Consider the following 14,482-nt stretch of genomic DNA (forward strand, 5'->3'; position numbering starts at 1 on the left):
TACCTTCTTTACTACTGAGCTGTGTGGATGGTGAGCAGGCCATACTCTAACCACTGTACTTTTTTTGTCCTTCGACGTTTGCTCTGCTTATAGTTAGAGATGGACCGAGCGCTTCACTTTACTGCACCCTCTACGCTGTCGTGTTTATGGTGCACACTCGGCACTCTACAGCCACTGCTCTGCCCTATGCTCCTTAGTGCTATTGTGCCACTGTACATCTACAGTGTTCATGGGCACGGTTCGGTGACATAGCAAATTTTGTCTATATGTACACTTACTGTGCCTCCTCCAAAACGCCTCTCATTTTTGCAGCTGTGCTGTGCCACTGTACTTCCAGCAACCCCTCTCATTTGATGGGCATCAGCAACTGACCCCTCCCTCACCACTGCTGCCTCTTCTGTGCTTTGCTTTTAGTGACAAGCCATCTCTCGAGAGACTCTTTCTTGTAGTAATACTTCCTCTCCTTTTTTGCTCTGTCATTGATTGGCCTTTCTCTACACCGCAGCGCTATTGCCTGTCGTTCTCTTTTGCCCTTACAGTGACAGATCGCCCATTTCTTCCGCAATATCGCCCCCTCTCAGGCACTCTGCTAAAAAATGTCACCTGAATCCTGTTTTCTTCTGTAACTCTTTCAGCAACCTGACAACATAGTGTATGTTATGGACGCCTCCATTGGCCAGGCCTGCGAGAATCAGGCCAAGGCCTTCAAAGACAAGGTGGATGTAGCTTCAGTCATCGTCACAAAGCTGGATGGACACGCCAAAGGTGGTGGAGCTCTTAGTGCGTAAGTGTAAACCGTAGTTCAAATCTGAGCATTTTGCGTGTTTTTAATTGTCAGGTTAGAAGTCATGATGCAGGGTCTGTAGAACTCAAATGGTTTTTCACACATTGTACTTTTCATAGGGGTAGAAGTGCTATATTGTTGGAATCTCCTAATGTGAGATAGATTTTCACCTACTTAAACCTCACTCTAAATGTGCAGGAAAACTCTGAACATGCTGAAGAAAATAAAATCAACCGTGCAATAGCTGCTGCTCCGGGCCCCTCTGCAGCACACTGTGTTCAGTAGATAAATTTTGTACAGACCATGGGTACTCGCAAAAATGTTCCGGGGGGGGTCAAAATGTTGGTTTGTGTTGTGACCGAGAGTTGGGTTGATGCCATCATGGTGGTGGACCTCGAAATACAGGACTTCAGGATGCGTGCTGTCCAAAACCTTCTCCTGTGTTTGAATTAATAAACTATGTTGTTCGTGTAATACGAACCCAGGCCACCCAAAGGATCACTTAAATGGCTTGCCTCTTAACTCCCTACTGACATTGTTGTCATGGTAGGGGACGAATAAATGTATCTAAGTTAATGTTTCAAAATGATCACTTTAAAAAAAAAAAAACTTCAGTGCACTGTTATAATCTGATTTACTAAGATGAAATGGTTCTGCATGTTAGTGAAATACATATTTTGAATTCTGGAGAGACGTTATCATATTTTTACACTTTGCTGCAAGATGTCTTCATAAATGAAGGTGTTTCTAACGTAAAGTGGTTCAGGACAACCTAGTTACATCCTTTCGTTAACTTCAGTTAACCTGTAAAAAAAAAAAACTAGCCTGTTCCAGTAACCAGCAGCCCACTGCTGCTGTTGACCAGGCAGCACACGTGTAAAGGTCAGGAGGGCCCCAGGCAGTGCCCGGGCCAAACTTTGAGTATCACTGATACAGACTTTCAGCAGGTAGCTGCTGATTGGCATGTTTAGGTGTTCTATGCGCCACATTGTCACCTCTCGCTCCTTGTCGCACACTCCATTCAAGCAAGTGCTAAATTCTTTATGCAGCACATGCGGTTGTGGAGCATACACCTCTTGCTAGATAAACATATGTTCGATGGCATCTGTCGCTGTAGATACGCATGTTTTGCAATAGCTCGCCATCTGGTGTTGGGCCGGAGTGTTACAAGTTGTTTTTCTTCGAAGAAGTCTTTCGAGTCACGGGACCGAGTGACTCCTCCTTTTGTCTCCATTGCGCATGGGCGTCGACTCCATCTTCGATTGTTTTTTTTCCGCCATCGGGTTCGGACGTGTTCCTGTCGCTCCGAGTTTCGGAACGGAAAGATAGCTAATTTCGGAAGATTTTCGTCGGTATTGTTGCGTTCGGGATCGGCGTAGTTAGATTCAACACCGCGTCGAAGGATCGAAGAGCTCCGGTGCCCTTCGGGGGTAGTTTTTTCGATCCCCCGTCGGGGCCTGGTCGGCCCGACCGCGTGCTGAAGAACGCCGATGGAACGGACCCCGTTCCGTTTCTGCCCCAAATGCCACAATAAATACCCCTATACAGACCAACACTTGGTCTGTAACCTGTGCCTGTCACCTGAGCACAGTGAAGACACCTGCGAGGCCTGTCGTGCGTTCCGGTCCCGAAAAACACTCCAAGACCGGCGAGCCAGAAGACTTCAGATGGCGTCCGCGCCGACAGCCCACAGAGAGTTTGAGGAACAAGAAGAGGAAGGTACCTTCTCGATCCAAGACTCAGACTCCGAAGGATTCGACGATACACAAACCGTGAGTAAGACGTCGAAAACCACTCAGAGGAAGATTTACAAGGCCCAGGGGACGCCACTGCCACCAGGCCATGGCTCCACCCATAACTTCGGTGACCGACCGTCGGCACCGAAAAAGGCCCAAACAGTGCCGAGATCGTCCGACTCCGGTCGAGACACCGGCACGCAGCCTTCTCGGGACCGAGAAAGTGCTGGAGACAAGCCTCGACACCGAGATGCCGGTGTAGACACGGCTCGCCGCCGAGACAGCGGCCCCGAAGAAGATCGGCGCCGACAGGTTTCGGCCCCGAAAATGAAAAAAGTCACCTCGGAGCCGAAAAAGGACGCAGACAGGGTTTCGGTCCCAAAACAAACTGCAACCGACCCAGCTTCAGGCTCTTATACAGAAGAGCACTCGCTAACCTCCCAAATGCAAAAGCATAGGTTTGAGGAAGAGCTACAATCAACTGATGTGGACCATACGCAAAAGCGTATTTTCATACAGCAGGGGACAAGAAAAATAAGCACCCTTCCCCCTATTAGAAGAAAGAAGGTTGGAGTTCAAAACTGAACAGACACCACAACCAAAAGTGGTGAAAAGAGTTACCCCACCACCCTCTCCTCCGCCCGTGATTAACGTCTCACCAGCACAAACTCCATCACACTCCCCAGCTCACACCACCATAAGCCAGGGTGACCAAGATCAAGACGCATGGGACCTATACGACGCCCCAGTGTCAGATAACAGTCCGGAGGCATACCCTACGAAGCCATCTCCACCAGAGGACAGCACCGCGTATTCTCAAGTGGTGGCTAGAGCAGCACAATTTCACAACGTAAGCCTCCACTCAGAACAGGTCGAGGATGATTTTTTATTCATCACACTCTCCTCCACCCACAGCTCATACCAAAGCCTGCCTATGCTCCCTGGTATGCTCCGGCACGCAAAAGAAATCTTTAAGGAGCCGGTCAAAAGTAGGGCAATCACACCAAGGGTGGAAAAAAAGTATAAGGCGCCTCCTACAGACCCGGTTTTCATCACTACACAGCTGCCACCAGACTCTGTCGTTGTAGGAGCAGCTAGGAAAAGGGCCAACTCCCACACATCTGGAGATGCACCACCCCCAGATAAAGAAAGCCGCAAGTTCGATGCAGCTGGTAAGAGAGTCGCAGCACAAGCTGCAAACCAGTGGCGCATCGCGAACTCCCAGGCACTACTTGCGCGCTATGACAGAGCCCATTGGGACGAGATGCAACATCTCATTGAACATCTGCCCAAGGACTTACAAAATAGGGCAAAACAAGTGGTTGAGGAGGGACAGGCCATTTCCAACAACCAGATCCGCTCCTCCATGGACGCTGCAGATACAGCTGCACGGACAATTAATACATCTGTAACTATCAGAAGGCATGCATGGCTCCGAACGTCTGGATTTAAACCAGAGATTCAACAAGCAGTTCTCAATATGCCTTTTAACGAAAAAGAACTGTTCGGTCCAGAAGTGGACACAGCGATTGAGAAACTCAAAAAAGATACGGACACTGCCAAAGCCATGGGCGCACTCTACTCCCCGCAGAGCAGAGGGAATTACAGCACATTCCGTAAAACACCCTTTAGAGGGGGGTTTCGGGGTCAGAGCACACAAGCCAGCACCTCACAAGCAACACCGTCCAGTTACCAGGAACAGTATAGAGGAGGTTTTCGGGGACAATATAGAGGAGGGCAATTCCCTAGGAATAGAGGAAGATTTCAGAGCCCCAAAACCCCTACTACTAAACAGTGACTCACATGTCACTCACCCCCTCCACACAACACCAGTGGGGGGAAGAATAAGTCATTATTACAAAGCATGGGAGGAAATCACTACAGACACTTGGGTTCTAGCAATTATCCAACATGGTTATTGCATAGAATTTCTACAATTCCCTCCAACACCACCAAAAGCACAAAATTTGACAAAACATCATTCCAATCTCCTGGAGATAGAAGTGCAGGCACTATTGCAAAAGAATGCAATCGAATTGGTGCCAAACACACAAATAAACACAGGAGTTTACTCACTGTACTTTCTGATACCAAAGAAGGACAAAACGCTGAGACCAATCCTAGACCTCAGAGTAGTGAACACTTTCATCAAATCAGACCACTTTCACATGGTCACACTACAAGAAGTATTGCCATTGCTAAAACTACATGGCAACTTTAGACCTCAAGGATGCTTATTTCCATATACCAATACACCCATCGCACAGGAAATACCTAAGGTTTGTATTCAAGGGAATACATTACCAATTCAAGGTACTGCCTTTCGGATTAACAACCGCACCAAGAGTCTTTACCAAATGTCTAGCAGTAGTCGCTGCACACATAAGAAGGCAGCAAATACATGTGTTCCCATATCTAGACGACTGGCTAATCAAGGCCCATTCGTTAATAGAGTGCTCAAATCACACAAATCAGATCATACAAACCCTCTTCAAACTAGGGTTCACCGTCAACTTCACAAAATCCAAAATTCTGCCGCGCAAGGTACAACAATACCTAGGAGCCATAATAGACACATCAAAAGGAGTAGCCACTCCAAGTCCACAAAGAATTCAAAATTTCAACACCATCATACAACGCATGTATCCAACACAAAGGATACAAGCAAAGATGGTACTACAACTCCTAGGCATGATGTCTTCATGCATAGCCATTGTCCGAAACGCAAGACTGCACCTGAGGCCCTTACAACAGTGCCTAGCATCACAATGGTCACAAGCACAGGGTCACCTTCTAGATCTGGTGTTAATAGACCGCCAAACTTACCTCTCGCTTCTGTGGTGGAACAACATAAATTTAAACAAAGGGCGGCCTTTCCAAGACCCAGTGCCACAATACGTAATAACAACAGATGCTTCCATGACAGGGTGGGGAGCACACCTCGATCAACACAGCATACAAGGACAATGGAACGTACATCAAACAAAACTGCATATAAATCACCTAGAACTTCTAGCAGTTTTTCAAGCACTAAAAGCTTTCCAACCAATAATAGTTCACAAATACATTCTCGTCAAGACAGACAACATGACAACAATGTATTATCTAAACAAGCAAGGGGGGACGCACTCCACGCAGTTAAGCCTGCTAGCACAAAAGATTTGGCGTTGGGCAATTCACAACCAAATTCGCCTAATAGCACAATTTATACCAGGGATCCAAAATCAACTCGCAGACAATCTCTCTCGAGATCACCAACAGGTCCACGAATGGGAAATTCACCCCCAAATTCTGAACACTTATTTCAAACTCTGGGGAACACCTCAGATAGACTTGTTTGCGACAAAGGAGAACGCAAAATGCCAAAACTTCGCATCCAGATACCCACACAAACAGTCCCAAGGCAATGCCCTATGGATGAACTGGTCAGGGATATTTGCTTACGCTTTTCCTCCTCTCCCTCTCCTTCCTTACCTGGTAAACAAACTCAGTCAAAACAAACTCAAACTCATATTAATAGCACCAACTTGGGCAAGGCAACCCTGGTACACAACGCTGCTAGACCTATCAGTAGTACCCTGCATCAAATTGCCCAACAGGCCAGATCTGTTGACACAACACAACCAAAAGATCAGACACCCAGATCCAGCATCGCTGAATCTAGCAATCTGGCTCCTGAAATCCTAGAATTCGGGCACTTACAACTTACCCAAGAATGTATGGAAGTCATAAAACAAGCCAGAAGGCCATCCACCATGCACTGCTATGCAAGTAAATGGAAGAGGTTTGTTTGCTACTGCCATATTAATCAAATACAACCATTACACACAACTCCAGAACATGTAGTGGGTTACTTGCTTCACTTACAAAAATCTAAAATGGCTTTCTCTTCCATTAAAATACACCTTGCAGCAATATCTGCGTACCTGCAGACTACCTATTCAACTTCCCTATATAAGATACCAGTCATTAAAGCATTCATGGAGGGCCTTAGGAGAATTATACCACCAAGAACACCACCTGTTCCTTCATGGAACCTAAATGTTGTCCTAACTAGACTTATGGGTCCACCTTTTGAACCCATGCACTCCGGCGAAATACAGTTCCTAACCTGGAAGGTGGCATTTCTCATCGCCATTACTTCCCTAAGAAGAGTAAGCGAGATTCAGGCGTTTACAATACAGGAACCTTTTATACAACTACACAAGAATAAGGTCGTCCTAAGGACCAATCCTAAATTTTTGCCAAAGGTTATTTCACCGTTCCATCTAAATCAAACAGTGGAACTTCCAGTGTTCTTTCCACAGCCAGATACCGTAGCTGAAAGGGCACTACATACATTAGATGTCAAAAGAGCATTGATGTATTACATTGACAGAACAAAGAACATCAGAAAGACTAAACAACTATTTATTGCATTTCAAAAACCTCATGCAGGAAACCCAATATCAAAACAAGGTATAGCCAGATGGATAGTTAAATGCATCCAAATCTGCTACCTTAAAGCTAAACGACAGCTGCCCATTACACCAAGGGCACACTCAACCAGAAAGAAAGGTGCTACCATGGCCTTTCTAGGAAACATCCCAATGCAAGAAATATGTAAGGCAGCCACATGGTCTACGCCTCACACATTCACCAAGCACTACTGTGTAGACGTGTTATCCGCACAACAAGCCACAGTAGGTCAAGCCGTATTAAGAACATTATTTCAGACTACTTCCACTCCTACAGGCTGATCCACCGCTTTTGGGGAGATAACTGCTTACTAGTCTATGCAAAACATGCGTATCTACAGCGACAGATGCCATCGAACTGAAAATGTCACTTACCCAGTGTACATCTGTTCGTGGCATCAGTCGCAGTAGATTCGCATGTGCCCACCCACCTCCCCGGGAGCCTGTAGCAGTTTGGAAGATACCTTCAACTATTTGTATATGTATCATCTCAACCTTAAATAGGTGCATACTTAGTCACTCCATTGCATGGGCACTATTACTACAATTCAACTCCTACCTCACCCTCTGCGGGGAAAAACAATCAAAGATGGAGTCGACGCCCATGCGCAATGGAGACAAAAGGAGGAGTCACTCGGTCCCGTGACTCGAAAGACTTCTTCGAAGAAAAACAACTTGTAACACTCCGGCCCAACACCAGATGGCGAGCTATTGCAAAACATGCAAATCTACTGCGACTGATGCCACGAACAGATGTACACTGGGTAAGTGACATTTTCATTATCTCTGTCTCCGCTCGGTTGCAGAGAAGTATTTGGTTGTCTCATCATACATCTAAGGTTCATCACATGAGGGGGGGGGGGGGGGCTCTGTCACTTATTTTTCCCCACTGCAGCTCATTACACTCAGTAGATAAACATCAAACACTGGGATCTGGCTCCTATCTCCAGACCTTTCTGTAGACTACACTGCTCCATTAAGACCCACACCTTGGGATCTGCTCACTGAGCCTCACTGCAAGTAATGGCATTCAGAAAACAAAGCACTTTAGTTGGTCTTATCTCACTGGATTGTGATTCAAGGAACTGCTTCTGTAAGATACGACCCACATGTTCCCTCTTGTTTTTCCGATTACAAGGAGGAGAGCTGTTGTGGGAGGGGAGGGGTTAGAAAATGAGTTGGCAGTTATCATTCTTCCATTTTGGCTATCTACACTGTCACGACTGGGCGGCTGAAGTAGGAAATCTGAACAGGATGCGTTTGTTTTAGGCTTGGTAACTACTAGATTTGTAGCATGTGTTTCCGAATATACACATGCTCTGGATACTCCTGCTATCTAGTGTTGAGTTTGGATGTATGCAAGTTGTTTTTCTTCAAAGAAGGCCTTTGAGTCACAAAGTACCTAGTGACTCCTTTAGCTAGCAGTTGGCACGGGCATGACTCCATGGTAGATTTCTTTTTTTTTTTTCCTGCCATCGAGTTCGACAGGTCTCCGTAACGATAAGTGTTTATACAAACCATTTGACTAGTTTCTCTGAACACATGGTGTGTTGGATGTTGTCATATGGATGAGAGTGAGAGAAAAAACACCTGTAGAACACTCCCTGGATACTTGGTAAAATTAGTCCACCACTGTCGCATGGGGTACTGGAAACATGCCCTCCTGGCAGGACACACAGTGCCTCGTCAGCGTAGCCTAGGAAATGGCACTTGCCAGAAGTAATTACTCCCATAAGCCGACCGACTGTAGCTGTCTTTGGCATATGTCCTCCTTGAGTTCCGCAAATCCTTTGCTTTCCACCAAGGCTATGGCCTTGCAGTTATGAAAGGATCCATCTCTAGTAATTGGTCCTTTTTAAACTTGAACCATAGTCTCATTGGGTGTGATTATTCCAGAGGCATCTATTCCTTATTTTAGTCTCTTGACGCATGCCTGTTTAATATTTGGTGGAAATGCCTACATTGTACTAAAGGTTCTCCCGTATAGAATATCTGAAGAAACCTTTTTGAAGGGTATGTCTATCAGGCGTTCTTGTTAGTTTAACCTCACTGTAGACGTGTTAACTTTGCATGACCTAAACTTGCTGCCTAACTTATTTTTTTAGTGTTGGGTGGTTCCTCTGGAAAGCTCACTTGAAGCTCGGGCTCTTTCCTTTGGTCAGAATGAGTCCCACTCTATCACCTTGTGCCTTACACCACCCTGATCACAAGAGCACTTGCTATAATCTCGATGGAATAACAAAGTGGGACAAGGAGGCTAATTAGCCCTATTTTGCCTCTGGCATTTATCCCAGATATTGGAACTAAGCCGGTACCCCAAAGGAATCGTCTGCTCATCCTTTGTAGTGAGACTGAGACACTCTTCAGTCTGCTAAACTTAAACAGGGCCCAATCCACTTCTTTTATTGTAAACTAAAAATGTAAATTGGGGTCCTCACACTAGTACCCTAACATGTTGCAGCACATTACCTCATCAAGTTAAATATTCATTAAATAACTTAGTTAAAATATATTTAAATTAATAAAAATATTTTTTTTATAAAATTAGTAAAAATCCCACTCGCCAGCATTTTATTATTAAATATTTAGTAAATATAAGTTGTTTTTAAGTAATTTCAGATAATTTGCATTTTTATTAGAAGTTAGATTTTTTTTCTTTTTTTAAATACATTATTTTTAAATCATAAAATATTTAGATTTAAATATTGTAACACCGAAAACCATTATATGCAGATATGGAGTTAAAATGTTGAAATAGTTTAATTATCTAAGCATTATTTCATTTGGGGTGTTTAAGTCCTTGTCTGAGTACCTGTGAGAGTGGTTGTGTGGGGTGCTACATTTACCCCATGGCTGGGCAGGGTTAACATTTGACTGTGTTGTGGCCTTTCTGGCTTTAATAATTTCAGTAACTTCAAAAGTATAGTTTTGTGAATAGTAATGGTCATACCCTTTTGTGAGTGGGTGTTTGTATTAGCATGCCCCCCCCCCCTTAAGCCCCTCCCACATTTACTACCAAGTAAACCATGAGTCACAGCACAACCTGATTAGCTAATCCTAAAGTGCAGACAATATCCGACCTAGCGGTGGTGGTGTTACTTAAATCCTCAAACCAGAGTGCTATGCACCCCTAATTAGAGATCCACCCTACTTCTAGACATTGGTGTTTCACCACCCGCCCATTTTCCTATAACATACCAAATGGCAACCCATCAATATAAACCAGTTAGCATAGTAGCAGTCCAGCCCCAGTCCAGCCTAGTCTTATGCCCCATCTTGGTAATATTCAACAGTTTTTTGAAGGTCTGCACCATAAACTTGGTCCCCCTGCATGGAAGGGGAATTGAGGAGCCACTTAACCAACTAATAACAGCTGGCCTACATGAGCGTATGCCCTGGTCATTGAAAATGAATTTCAAGTATACCTTTGTGCTGCCAACGCCGGGCATGCACAGAAGACATGGGCAAGTGACTAGCTTATATCCACAGAGTCGACCAGATTCGGTCCTAAATTGCTGCTTCCAAGAACGGGCCATGTCTTTTGTTTCCATCATACCCAAATGCAGGAACATAAATTGACGTTTCAGCAATTGCGAAAAAATGCTGATAGATATTCCTGTGCAGAAAGCGTTTTGTATGATGGTAATATGGTACAGTCGTGTCGTCTTTTGGCAAGCGTGTTTTTGTCGACAGTAACTTAGTTGCAGCATTTGCCATTCGATAAAACTCCTCTTTGCTCATGTCATGCCCCAGGCGTTATGCAGGCCCAGTTCCTTTATAGAGTTATTAGGTGGTATCCCCATGAGCCTTTGATGTTGCTGCGCCATTGCTCCTTGATTTCACACCAGCATAGACTGCTTATAGATCCTGTCTCAGCTGCTCGCAGTCTCCCGCAGAGTTTTAAGAACACATTTTTGCTCTGAAATTTGTAATTTTATCATCCAAATTCTAGGTGTAGCTGGGCTGGTGAAGCAGAATTTGGAATCTGGAGCACTGCTTTATAGGCCTTTGTTTGGATTTGATTTAAGACTGCTATTTCTTTGCCCAACATTGTTTCAGCCCCATATGACTGTTGACATTAACCGTGCTGACATTACAGAGGGCAAATCATTGTATGACGGGCAGCTCATTTTTTGCTTTAATATTTTAAATCCATAAGTCAAGGATTGTGCCTTTGCTTGGGCTGAAACAAGCTGTGGTTTGAAGGTCAATTATTGGTCCACTATGAGGCCAAGTATTTGTATGCGAGGGCAACCTCCACCTGAGCTCCATTAATGAACCATGCAAAAGATTTACATTTTCACTCCAGCAGTCTAAACACTGTGGTTTTGTTCAAATTCAGCTTCAGACCTTGCCTGGTCATATATCCAGTAAGTGCACTGATACTATGCTGCAGGCCAATTGGAGTTGTACTCAATAATACAATGTTGTCAGCGTATTGTAACCATGCAGGTGGTTCCTGGGCCAGAACTGGTGGATGATTGTTTACAGAGAAAGAGCATTTGCCAGGTCTGCTAGATATAAATTGAAAAGCATAGGGACTAAGACATCCATGCTTTTGTCCATTAAAAGTTGGAATTCGGTTAGTAACCTGTCCTCCTCCTCCCATTTTGACTTGCGCCCAAGTACCTGAATAAAGTTCCATCATTGCATTGCGCAGGCTGCTGGGGAGCCCCCAGCCTTTCAGTTTTTCCCATAGCCGAGATCTTGGGACTCGGTCAAATACCCAACCGCGCCAATGCAGTCAAGTTAGTCCAAGTCCCCATGCCTGCTGTGGTGCCAGTCTGACTTTGCAGCAGGAGATGTTTGTAATTTGTCCACACCATTAATTGTTGCAGCAGACAAGATGCATAAAGTTTTGCTTCAACATCTATCAAGACTATTATCCTGTAGTTTAGAAGGGAGGCAGGGTTGCCTGTCTTATAAATTGGATAGAAGATATTGCGTTTCCAGGCGTCTGGCAGCTGCTTTGCGCCATGCAGATCGTTAAAAAGGAGCGCCAGGTAGTAAGCCCAGTATGTTGCATCACCTTTTTAAAAAGAGCATTGGGGATGCCACTCTGTCCGGCGGCTCCTTCCGTTTTAAGCTTTTTTTATAATGCCTATCAGCTGCTCGATGTCGATATCCATGAGAGTAGTGTCTTGATCAAGGTCTGGCTGAGAAGCGTCTTTTCAATTTACTCTAAATCCGAAGTCAGTCAAGTTTGGAGTACAGCGACTAATGGCCGAAGGGTCCACCCCCTTCATCTTTTGGACTGCAGATGAATACAATGCTGATATATGGGCCTTCCAAGAGACCGCATCAATACCTGCATTACAGTGTTGATTTTTACCCTGTACCAACCCATTCACCAATGTCCAGAACTTTTTGTTGTTCTTCTGTTTATTGGACATCAGGATCTTAGTCCACAAATCCTCATAGAAATGTCTTTTTACCACCCAACAGTCTTTCTGATATTGTAATCTCAATGTAGGGAGCCTTCTTTTATCGGGTTCTTGTCCCTTCGTGCCTCCTTTGCCACTTTTTTTTTTTCCCATGCGTGAGACTTGATTTTTTAATTTACGCAGAGCTCTGTTGTACCACAGTTGCTCTTCAGGAAACACCTTTCAGGCCTTTGTTTGTGACTAATGCAGAACTAATAAAAAGGATTTTATTAGGAAATGTCATCAATAGTGCATCGCTTCCGTGCAATCACCTGTGCTCCTGAATTCAGTGCTGCTTGTTCCTGGTTCTCAAAATCTTTCTTAAACTCTTCTAAAGTTCCTGCACAACGATATACTTCTTCCATCACTTTCTCAGTGTCGTGCCTCTGCTATTTCAGTTTTTTTGTGTTGTGTCGGAGCAGCAATGATGATATTTGCAGATGGTAATCGCTTCCATGCCAGTCTTAACTGTATGGCTTGTGAAAAGTGATCGCTCTCTGGGCATGCAAATATATAATAGGTGGAGACTAGTTGCCATGCGGCTTCCTTTATTAACGTGAAGTCTACTGTTGATTTTATTGATCCACTTGAGAATGTTACTGGTGAGGGGGAATCTCCCCCTGAGTGGGGTCATCAGTCAGCAGAAGCCAAGGTTTTCAAGCCTTTTGTTTAAGTGCATGCCATGATATTTGTGTCCTTGTATTATGTGGCCTTTCCTCAAGTCAACGTTAAAGTCGCCAAACACAAAATGAATGGTCTCCTTGTATTGCCTCTGCAATATTTTCTAAAATACTTAATAGTGTTTCCATGTTTTCCCTGTTTTGGTCCTTTTTCGGATGAATATACACATTGATCAATAGCAGTGAGGTTTTGGTACCATTTGGCTCCTGGGGTTCCATCTTGGTTGGCAGCAGCCAATCAATGCCAATATACATTTTTTGATGGCCCAATTGGTTTGAGATGAGAAGATAATAGCAAGACCACCTTTGGGATGCCCACATTTTTAAAGCTTTACAGCAGGAATCAAATCAAATCAAATCATTAACATTTATAAAGCGCGCTACTCACCCGTGCGGGTCTCAAGGCGCTATGGGAAAAGGGCGGGGGTGGTTACTGCTGCTCGAAAAGCAAGGTTTTTAGGAGTCTCCGGAATGCTGGGTGGTCCTGAGGCTGGTGGGGAGGGAGTTCCAGGTCTTGGCTGCCAGGAAGGAGAAGGACCTCCCACCCGCAGTGCAGCGAGCCCGAGGAACGGAGGAGACGGGTGGGGGCGTAGAAGCTGAGGCGACGGTTGAGGTAATCCGGTCCCTTGTTGTGGAGGGCTTTGTGTGCGTGGGTGAGAAGTCGGAAGGTGATCCTTTTGCTGACTGGGAGCCAATGCAGGTGTCTCAGGTGTGCGGAGATGTGGCTGTTGCGGGGTATGTCGAGGATGAGGCGGGCCGAGGCGTTTTGAATACGTTGCAGGCGTTTTTGGAGCTTGGTGGTGGTCCCAGCATAGAGGGTGTTGCCGTAGTCCAGGCGGCTCGTGACGAGGGCGTGGGTCACGGTTTTTCTAGTGTCGGCGGGGATCCAGCGGAAGATCTTGCGGAGGGTGGGGAAGCAGGCGGAGGACACGGCGTTGACTTGCTTGGTCATGGTGAGAAGAGGGTCCAAGATGAAGCCGAGGTTGCGGGCGTGGTCTGCGGGGGTCGGTGCGGTGCCGAGGGCCGTGGGCCACCAGGAGTCGTCCCAAGCGGACGGGGTGTTGCCGAGGATGAGGACTTCCGTTTTGTCAGAGTTCAGCTTTAGGCGGCTGAGCCTCATCCAATCTGTGACGTCCTTCATGCCCTCTTGTAGGTTGGTCTTGGCGCTGGCGGGGTCCTTGGTGAGGGAGAGTATAAGTTGGGTGTCGTCGGCGTAGGAGGTGATGATGATGTGCTTGCGTACGATGTCGGCGAGGGGGCTCATGTAGACATTGAAGAGTGTCGGGCTGAGCGATGACCCTCGAGGTACGCCGCAGATGATCTTGGTGGGGTCTGAGCGAAACAGAGGGAGGTAGACTCTTTGGGATCGGTTTGAGAGGAAGGAGGCGATCCAGTCCAGGGC

The 14,482-nt window shown here is 45.6% G+C and overlaps 1 protein-coding gene across 2 annotated transcripts in view; it reads left to right on the forward strand.

Annotated features, from left to right (window-relative positions):
• Positions 1–14,482, forward strand: part of SRP54 (signal recognition particle 54) — a 179,025-nt gene that overhangs the window by 21,383 nt on the left and 143,160 nt on the right. For both annotated transcript variants that reach the window (XM_069209113.1, XM_069209114.1), the window contains exon 9: positions 636–784. In XM_069209113.1, coding sequence (XP_069065214.1) covers positions 636–784 — 149 coding nt within the window. The remainder of the gene's footprint in view (positions 1–635; positions 785–14,482) is intronic.

Source organism: Pleurodeles waltl, chromosome 9 (genome assembly GCF_031143425.1).
Source record: "Pleurodeles waltl isolate 20211129_DDA chromosome 9, aPleWal1.hap1.20221129, whole genome shotgun sequence".
In the NCBI taxonomy this organism is placed as follows: Eukaryota; Metazoa; Chordata; class Amphibia; order Caudata; family Salamandridae; genus Pleurodeles; species Pleurodeles waltl.